The sequence below is a fragment of the Pseudopodoces humilis genome, chromosome 6 (genome assembly GCF_049639895.1).
Source record: "Pseudopodoces humilis isolate 2021_Gansu_Grassland_sample_001 chromosome 6, ASM4963989v1, whole genome shotgun sequence".
NCBI classification, from domain to species: Eukaryota; Metazoa; Chordata; class Aves; order Passeriformes; family Paridae; genus Pseudopodoces; species Pseudopodoces humilis.
In genome coordinates, this window is record NC_142205.1 from 44,025,158 (window position 1) to 44,034,757 (window position 9,600).

General features: G+C 51.0%; 1 protein-coding gene across 2 annotated transcripts; it reads left to right on the forward strand.

Moving 5' to 3' along the window:
- Positions 1-1,901: 1,901 nt before the first annotated feature.
- On the forward strand, positions 1,902-9,519 carry HOPX (HOP homeobox). Of its 2 annotated transcripts, none has more exons than XM_005517543.3 (3): positions 1,902-2,167; positions 6,627-6,802; positions 9,085-9,519. In XM_005517543.3, exons 2-3 carry the CDS (start codon positions 6,659-6,661, stop codon positions 9,160-9,162), a joined length of 222 nt encoding a protein of 73 aa, XP_005517600.1. In that variant the 5' UTR covers positions 1,902-2,167; positions 6,627-6,658; the 3' UTR covers positions 9,163-9,519. The 2 variants fall into 2 exon arrangements, with proteins under 2 accessions (XP_005517600.1, XP_014118616.1); XM_014263141.2 differs by lacking the exon at positions 1,902-2,167 and adding an exon at positions 6,273-6,360.
- Positions 9,520-9,600: the final 81 nt, after the last annotated feature.

Below are 9,600 nucleotides of genomic sequence, written 5' to 3' on the forward strand. Positions count from 1 at the left end.
AAGTGCACATCACAACAGCTGTACTTCTCAACAGGAAAAAACTCTCTGTCATGTGCCTGGATGCACCCTTCATTTTGTTTCTATTTGATCTAATTCTGCTGACAAAGGACATCCTCTAGGGACAGGATCTCTTTGTATTAGGTGAGGCATAAATTCCAGCAGTACTTCGACCCTCTCCCAGGAGGAGAAATGGGGTCTAAAAATTTCAGAAAAGGTCAGAAAAGAATTAACGTGTGCCAGCCAGATGTGAACAGATTTGTGACATGACTTTCACACTGTCACTGCAGGACTCTGAAACCATTTCAATGGGGTGTCTCAGCCTGAAACACGTCACTGCCAGTGCTCCCAGTGCAAGTCTGGGCTGGGTTCACAGGCTAAGAGAAAAGGGTTTTTCCACATTAAAGGCTTTCTCTCCGTTGTCAGTAATAAACAAGGGAAGAGAGGAGCCTATCCTGTTCCTGCGGTCCAGGTTACTCACATTTTACAACGCTTGGAGCACATGCACGGAAGGAAAAAAAAGACAGCATACAAACATAGGAAAATCTTTCTGGGACCAGAATATTTTCCCATCTGTCCTGTCATCAAGGCTGGCCAAGAGCAGATGCCAAAGCAGAGCACAGACATGGGGCAGATAAGTAGCAATATCCCTGTGAGCTTCCACAAGGACATGTCATTATGCAGTTTGGGGCCTCTGCCTGGACTTTCCCACACTGGGGTTGAAATCCAAGGTGAGTCCTGCTGCAGGGGTCTGCTCCAGCCTCCTTGAATGCATCCTGATGCCCCCAGCCATGGCTATGGGAGCCATCCCCCCAGACACATCATCCAATCTGCTTGTGCGCACCCATTGCTACCCATGTTCTGTTGCTTAGCACCAGTGATAAACAGGACATATTCCTCTGGCCAGGTGCCTGCCCAAGGCATGCAGGATCAAGTCTTCCCCCAAAAACCTCTCTGAACAGCACCATTTGGATTATGAGGCAGTGACGCTATCTCCTGATCACGCTTTATCAATGTCATCCTGCTAGGAAAACTGGCACGGGTCTGCCTGTCCTTTGGCACAGATCTCTTTGCAATCCCCTTGCCTTGGCCCATGTTTTCCCCAGCATTGCAAAACCTCTTCAGGATGGTCTTGGCTCACTGCTAAACGTATGGCAGGTTTCTTGCCGGGATTTGTCCAGCCACTTCTCCCCAAGGTCAGGGCTCCCTGCCTCTGGCTCCAGACAGTTCCACAGCTTTTGCCTTCTGTGCCAGTTTGAGTTTTGCTCTGGCAGATAATCTCAGCCACTGCAAGCCGTACTCAATTTTTCATAAGCTCTTTCTTCAGCCTCTCTGATTTTCCAGCATCCCCTTCCAGCTGTCTACAAACTGAGAGAAAAATCCGCCCCTCCCCACTGCACTCCACCCCACAAGGTGCCTCCTTTTAAGCTGCTGTCTAATGCTTCCAGACCACCCCACTGGGAACTGCGAGCTCCTGGCCACTTTAATCGGGGAGAGGTCTTTGGCAGAGGAGGACGCCCCGCTCTCCTCCCCATCCCCATCCCCATCCAGGCACTTGAGCTGCAGCAGCAGGTCAGATCCAGGACCCAGTCCTGCCCTTACACCCAGCCTGGCGGAGATACCAGGGCTGACTAAAGTGACAGCAGACTCAGGAATGTTAAACCTGGACGCACCATTTGCAAGACACCAAAGCGAGATGAGGGTCCAGCCCTGCGGAGCAGCGAGCGCTGCCGGGCTCCATCAGCAAAGGCGGCAGCGGGGCTCCTTGCAGCGGGATGCAGCGCGGCCGGCAGGGACGGGCGGGCTCGGCTGGAGCTCCGCTCTACGAAGCGCTGTTTCCGCCGCACCCCGCCTGCCCCTTTCGTGTACCCCCGCAGGAAGCAGCCCCGGCCGGGTGCCGGGCCCCGAGCGTGGCGGGACGCGCCCCGACGGCTGCCGGGCCACCGGGAGCCCGCGGCGCGCACAACCACGCGCGGAGCCCTGCCAAAGGCAGCGGGTGCCAAACCTGAATTACCAGCCCAGAGAGCGGCTGTGGATCCCGGGAGCTCCTGTGATTTGCGGCAGGTTTTTCAGGTCCCCGCCTGTCAAACACACACGCAGATACTTAAGCAGTCACCCAAGGACCTGCGGGGTTCTTGTTTTACACACTTCTGGTCCCTGCCAGCTCCAGGTAAGCACAGGCTCCGAGCTGGGGGTGCTGGGGTGGGTTTGCAGCTGGGGATGGGGGGGATGGAGGGAGGTGCTGCCCTGTGAATGCTGATGCTGAGGAGGTCGGAGCTGCACCCAGCGGGGCAGGAAGGCTCATGCCCGGGGCAGGCAGAAGAGCACCAGGCAGGAGAGACCCCAGGCATGGGCCACCGTGTCGTCCTGTTCTGCTGCAGCAGCTGCTGTGCTCCTGTTTGCTTTGTTCCCATCTGATATTATCTTCTAAAAGACTGGACGGGTAGTTTACAGGATGCATGACAGGTGTTTTTTCCTTATTTATGGCAGGGCCCGGTTTATTTTTAAAGCCTCTGTCCCACCTTATCCTGTGCGCCATGCTGGCTGACGTTATCCACAGCCACCCTGCAGCAGGAGGCTGAGCAAAGCTCAGGACAGGACACGGCTCTGCAGCAGAGCAAGGGAGGGTAAGAGGGCTCGTTTGCATTGAGAACTGCTATTTTGATCCCTGCAGTGGCAGGAAGTAGCTGCAAGCTAAAACCAGATGCAGATGTCTCCAGTCGCATCCCACCCCTGACAGTGGGAGCACTGGGAAAGGGGTCAAGAAGCCCAGCAGAGCCTATGGAGCCCCATCAGCTTGGCAGGAGCTACTGCTCAGAGAGATTTCTAGGGGCACTGGGTGTAGTAAATCATTAGAGTTGCACAGCCAGCCAGTTATTGTGACTACTGTTCAAAAAAGCAAAGCTGAGCAAACAGAGATCATGTCTTTTCTAGAAAAGTGGCAGATTTCTGCCAGGATAGTAAATGCTGACTGCACTAGCAGTGCTGGGCAAGCATGCTGGGAGACAGAAAGATGTCCTGTCCCATTTCAGGCCAGAGCTAGGAGTCCTATTAGTAACCCCAGGGTGTTTCTGGGGAGCTGGGTGCAACCACAGGACATGGGCAGAGTACTATATATTTATAATAAGACTTTCTCTTGCTGCATCTTGTGTCCATCAGCCGCTGCCTTTTGTCTGCTCACTCCAAAATGGCCCTGGAGGTGCCTTTTAATGCCCTATCAGCCACACTAAGAGCACCAGGTGCTGGCTGTCATGTACATAGCAGTGCTGGCTGGAGCTGCCCACAGCCCAGGAAACCGCTGAACCACTTGCAAGCTTCTGCTCTCACAATGTTCTACCTAAAACCAAGACAGTCAGAGCCAAGCGTGAATTCCCCAGGGGTCTTTAGTTTGACACTTAGGACAGAGCAGGTGTGGTGGTTTCCCTGTGACAGTGCATCTGGCATTGTCATTTCTGCCTAGGTGAGTACAGCCCAGCTGAATGACAACTGCAGCCCCACAGCCCTTCTGAATGGCTAACATTCCTTGCACTGAAAAAGCCTTGTTTTGTTGTTTTTTTTTTTTCAATGTTGTCAAAAATTTAAGAGGAAAAAGCAGTGACAAGTGATGCTTTTCAGTAGCTAAGCCAAACAGCTGTGAGTCTCCATATTTCTACCAGGCTTATAGAAATGTGAGACAATAGCCTTTCCTGTACAGAGGAGAGGTGTTGGACAGCCTGAAGGCCAGGCTGCATGCCCGGGCTTAAATGAGGCTCCGTTTAAGTAGTGGGCAGGTGATTAGTGGTCTCTATAGGGCCAGTCAGAGCATTTAGGCACTCCTGGTGCCCTCAAGTCATGTCATATACCCCCAATTTGTAGCACTGAGGAGGTGCCAAGTGCTAGAGGCCATATGCTGCACAGGGGTTACATGGCTCCTGAAAGCCTCTAGGATGTAGTGGAGTGATGTGGAGGCCTCCAGGAGCCCCAGTGTTCTTGCGTTTTCCTGAAACCCATCTCACAGCCTTGAGAGGTAAAAGCTGTTCTGCTTCCGGAGCAGGGGTAGAGGGGACACAAAGAAAAGCCTTCAGGTATCACATCCCACATGCTGGGGCACCCTGAGCTGCCAGCAGGTAAAAGATAGCGTGTCCTACGGGGAAACACCTCAGGAACCCGGAGATAATCAGAAGCAGAAATAGCTGTGCAGGTGAAACATGAAAGGTGAAGCGTGTGTTCCTATGCAAATCCATGCACACACATCAATGCACATTAATGCGGCAGGCTGCAAACAATGATTTATGAACTGCCAAGGCATGTTGCTGCTGGTGGCCCAGTCTAGATGCATGATCTGGAGGTGATGAGGATCCCTTTGTGGCTGGGCTTTCTATGAGAAGGGCAGGTGGCTCAGTGGTGTGCTTCAAAAAGGAGAGGCAGGACTTGTGGCCTGAGCTTGGCCTCATCTACATTTTTACCTCATGAAGAGCCTAGCAGGCAAGTACTGGAGAGCAGCACCTCAAGTCCAGGGGACCTCCTTCTGCCCCTGCATCTTTTCCTGACGTCTACAAACATCTAAGGTAGGTGAGCAGCATTCAGCAGACTCCTGCTACCTCACATGAATGAGGAACTGAATTATGACTGCCCCCTTCCTATATGGATGCTTCTGAACTGAGCTGACCCCAGGAAAACCCAGGCAGCTGCAAAATGCTCCACAGACAAGTCCAGCTTGGCTTGCAGTACCTGGGCTTAAAGATGGTCTTTCCTCAGTCCACCCAGGCCTGGTGGGTGATACCGTATACCAGCACTCCATTGTGCTCAGAGGTGCTCCAATGTTACGCAACCACTGTGTTACAATCTGTATTTACCAAGTGACTCAAGCAGAGTGGGCTGTTTCACAACCAGCCCTGGTCTATTTATAAGCCCCTACTCAAATGCCAAAGGATTCTTTATTAGTCAAAGCACTTTCTGTAGAGGAGGCTCAGGGGGATCTTTGCTTTATGAGGTAAAGTTCAAAGAAGGAGATCTCTCCAGCCTCCCACTACACCTGGCTCTTCACAAGCTGCAAGACAGTTTTGAAGCTGAGCTCCATCCTAGAAGTTCTGTCAGCAAGTGAAAGCCCTGGGGCATTCAATACTCCAGGGCACCTTAAGGTGAGTTAGCAGTCAACCAAGAAAGCAGCTGGGTTTAAACCTATGCAGTAGGAGTGCAGCATGATAGATGTTCCAGGATTATACCCCAGAGCCAAAGGGAAGGAAAAGCTGGACTCCAATGTAGGGGCAGGGCAGGTCTGCAGCAGATGGCTCACAGGAGTCTCAAGAAGGGCCAAGGGCTCCTGGCAGCACTGGAGAGCCAGCAACACCAACCAGCCAACCTGACGGAGATGGGCCAGGCAACTGGGACAGCAGGAGAGCAGATCAAGAAAGGCCACATTTTTGCAACCAGCTCCTCCCCTGCCAGTACCCCACAGCCTGGTTTCAAAAACACCGCAGTGATTCAGCATCAAGGGACTTGTGCATGCTGTGTGGGGGCAGTGCCTCGTGTTTTAGTTGAGTGAATTAGCAAGCTCGACCCTTGAGTGAAAGCAAACCTGGAGCCCAGCAGACGAGAGGTTTGGGACATAGCAAGATGCACGTGTTTTGCTTGTTCTTTTGGGCCAAATCTTACAGAGATCATGCAAAGCACAAGTGGGACAAATGTTACTCTGGAGGAGAACTTGGGCTTCTTGGTGCTGCCGTTGCTGGGGGCACCTAGGACTGACCACAGTCAGAGGCAGCAAGTGCTTGACCAGCAGACATACACTGGGTGCAGTCTTCGAGGATTTGAACACTTATACACCAAAACCCAAACAACCAACCAACCAACCAACCAACCAGCCAACCAGTTCAGTGAAGCTCAGGCACAACAGGACTGTTCATGCCCAAATGTGGTAACATTAAATATTACTTCAAACAATGCAGCTTACCTTCTCGTGGCCAGCATTGTGTGATGTCCGGCCATACTGCTAAGAGAAGGACCGGGACACTGACCCTGAGGAGAGGAAATAGAGTGGTTGTTGGGTCGAAGGCCATGCTCCCAGAAGATCTTGTATGCTGTTTTATCATTCCTTTGCACAAACTTGTCTGGGAATCACTGGGAAGTAGGGAAAAAAAAGCAACAGCCCACTAGGTTAGATAGCAGATATTGTCCATTCACCCAGAGGATAAATAATGTTTTTTAGCTAATATCTTTAAATGAACCCCCTGAACATGCCCATTGGTGTGACATCACTCCTAAGTGACGCCCAGGCCTAAATACGGCTGTAAACAGGAATCGTTCCCATGGGAGTCACACTGGCTATAAATACAGCACCAGGGGAGTGCTGAGCAGCCTGCAGCTTCCTGCCAGCTGAGGATGGTGAGACAGCTCAGCACTGGGCACTGCTGGCGTGTGGTTGCTGCAGTGAGGAAATGGAGACAGGAGTTGCTGGGGGGCTGGTACTCCCAGCTGAGCCCCCTGGCATGTCTTTGGGAAGGGAGTTGAGCCCTGCTGCAGCCTGAGGCCACAGCTGGGGCCGGGGGGGGTGAGGTTGGTGGGGACACAGATGGCAAATCTGGGGCTCAGCAAGTGTGGCCCCACTGGCCACTCCCAGCTTGAGCAGTGACACCAGCCCCTCTCTGCAGTGCCTGGCCCCATAGCCCTGCCCCAGGAGGAGATGGCCATGGAAAAGCCAGTGATTCCCACTGAGGAGCAGCTGGAGATCCTGGAGTACCACTTCTGCAAGGTGAATAAGCATCCTGACGCCACCACACTGTGCCTCATCGCTGCTGAGACCGGGCTCTCCGAGGAGCAGACTCTGGTGAGTGCATGCCCCTCATCCCGCCCCTGGCACCAGCCCTGCTCCCCCTGCATGCCTCTGTGCCCCACATCTCCTGCCTGTCCTGGTCTCTCTGTCGTACACCTGCACCTGTCTGTCCCCTGCACAGGCTTCCTACAGCAGCCCCTGCCCTTCTCATGCTCCCCCCACACTGCCTGCACTCCTCGGTGCCCCATCTGCTCCCTCTTGCACTCTCTGCACCACCGTGCACCCTGCACACTCCTCACTGCACCCACAAGTCTCCTCTGCACCGCTGCAAGCCCCAGCACACCCCTAACTACACCCACAGAGTTCTACTGTAACACAGCACCTCCCTGTACCCCACATCCTTCCTGCACTTCGTGTGTTTCTGCTCCTGAATGTACAACCCGTGCATGCTGTTCTTCCAAACCATTTCTCATAGTCTTGGATGCACAAACTACTGCTGGTTTTAAGGTCTGAAGAAACTACTGTCATTTTAAAACAGATAGAGGATAGATGCAATTCCTGCAGGATGTGCTGTGGGACATGCTCAGGCTGTGCACCCTCTGCCTCAGCATCCCTAAGCCCACATGTCAGCCTCTCCAGGAGACACAGAGACCTCCAAATACCCCTCCACAGGGACAGGCTGCCACTGTCTGGGAATTCCACCAAGCCCTGTGCTCCAGCTGGCTACCTGTGGGCTATCATGGGCTTCAGAAGCAAACGGCTTCTTCACAGTTCCTTCAGGTGGCAGTGCAGCTCATTGTGATGCAGGTGTTTACTACACCCCTAGCAGCATTTATGGGTATAGAAGAGAAATCCAACCCACTGGAAAGTTAGCAGCAGTTTGCAGAGAGCTGCCAAGCCTGGCTCTCCCTCAGCAAAGCCAAAGGGGTATAAAAGCCAAGCTGGCAATGTCAGCATTTAGCCTGTCCCAGGGAAAGATGCTGGAACAGCATCCACTGCGCTGATAGTCCTCAGCTGGAATGGACTGAATGGACTATGCTTTGGTGACAGGCAGGTATCAATCACTGCTTGTTTGAGGCAGCACCCCTAAAATGCCTTTTTCTCCATAGAAATGGCACTGTTCCTTTTTTTTTCTTTTTTTTTTCCTACAGCAACTTGTAAACACAAGCCATATGTGCCCAGGGCATCTCTGTAGATCTTTTCCTGATAGCTATCTTTTCCCACTAGTCGAGAGTGCTCCTAGACATCTGGAGATGAAGGTCATGTTAGGGACAGGATCAAGACTGGGGTGGCGAGTTGCAAAGTGCCTGCATTGCGTAGAACACAGAGAATCATTGCCCCTGACATCTGGAGTGTTTTATCATCTAGAAATAGCAGCCATTTTAATAAAAAATTCAGTAAGAATAAGATGCAAAGAGGACATGATGGTTTAGGACAGAAAGTGTAATTTTTGAGAGGAGGCTAGGCTGTCAATCATATGACTGGATGTGGTCAAAGGCAGTGTGAGAGACACTTGTAGAGAGCACCGTGGTTGTATCATTACAGACCATAATGGCTTCAAAAATAACCATGAACAAATATAGAAAGAAAATGAGCTGCAACAAAAGGAATCACAGGCACGTTGCCAAACAAAAGGCTGAGCTGTGCTTCCGGCACATGAGTTATATTTTTTTTTTACTTTTCTTCTTAGGTAGTGTAGCTTTAACTAGATACATTTTATCTAATATTTTAAATTGTGGCTGCCTTGAAGTGGCATCAGCAGCTCTTGGAATGGGCTTCCAGATGCTAAGTTACAACAGACATAGTGCTAAGTTACTGCTAACACTGATGTGCGTATTGCCTGAACACTAAGACAATTTTTAAACCATTTTAAAAATAGATTTATTCTTACATTTGTTGAAAGCCAATGTGCTGTACCTCTCATGCTTTCTGATACAGGTGAGCTTTTGATTCCTGTCAGTTTTGGACCCGCAAGCGATTGTTTCACTTCTCCAGTCATTTAAACAGACACCATCCAGCTCCTTAGCCAATCCCTTACTCTGCAAGAAAAACCTGAACTCACAGCAATAAAAAGGACTCACCCATGCTGTCAAGGTCTGAAGAGAGCTAGAGAAATGAGTTTGAAGAGGTACACACATAGGTTACAAGACTGTTTGGTCAGGAGCGACCATCCTGGCTGCCTGTACTGCCTGGGAACAGCACCTTGCCTCAAGGCAGCAGCACCACGAGTTCCCCTCACCTCGTCCCATGTGCTGACACCTGCACCTTTAGCAAAGTTACTCAGCAGCTTCTCTCAGCCCAGTGCACTCAGTCTCTGCTTTGTTGTTTCTCTCCAGAAATGGTTCAAGCAGCGCCTGGCGGAGTGGAGGAAGTCTGAAGGGCTGCCCTCAGAAAGTGGGTCTGTCAGGGACTAGAGGATGCTGCTCCAGTCCCCTCACCTCTTATAAAGGATGGTGAAGCTCTTCAGAGTGGGTTTCCTCGGGGTTCTTCTGTTGCAATAGGTTTTGCGATACAAAGTAATACTCTGCTATTTAACATAAATTTTATTTAACATGTACATAACAAGAAAAAACCCATTATATATATATATATATATATATGTGTGTGTATACAACTTTTGACGGCTGATAACCTGTCTAATGATTCCAACCCATTAACAGCAGCTGCACAAGAAAAGGCAATTTCATGCCCTTGTCCCAGGCTTGCAGACAATTTGCCATGATACGTGTTCAAATATAGAAGGAAGAAATAAAGATTTGTTTTCCTTACAATTCCCGGAGGCAAAGTATGTATGCTAGCTTTAAGGTACAGATTATCCAGAGAGCAGGGCATCTGGAAAACCAGGTGTGCTG

What these genes read in the sequence shown, in the direction of transcription:
- HOPX (XM_005517543.3), top strand. Translation starts at nt 6,659, where the DNA reads ATGGCCATGGAAAAGCCAGTGATTCCCACTGAGGAGCAGCTGGAGATC. An exon ending in TCTCCGAGGAGCAGACTCTG is followed by an intron (nt 6,803 to 9,084) that starts GTGAGTGCATGC and finishes GTTTCTCTCCAG; the next exon opens with AAATGGTTCAAGCAGCGCCT.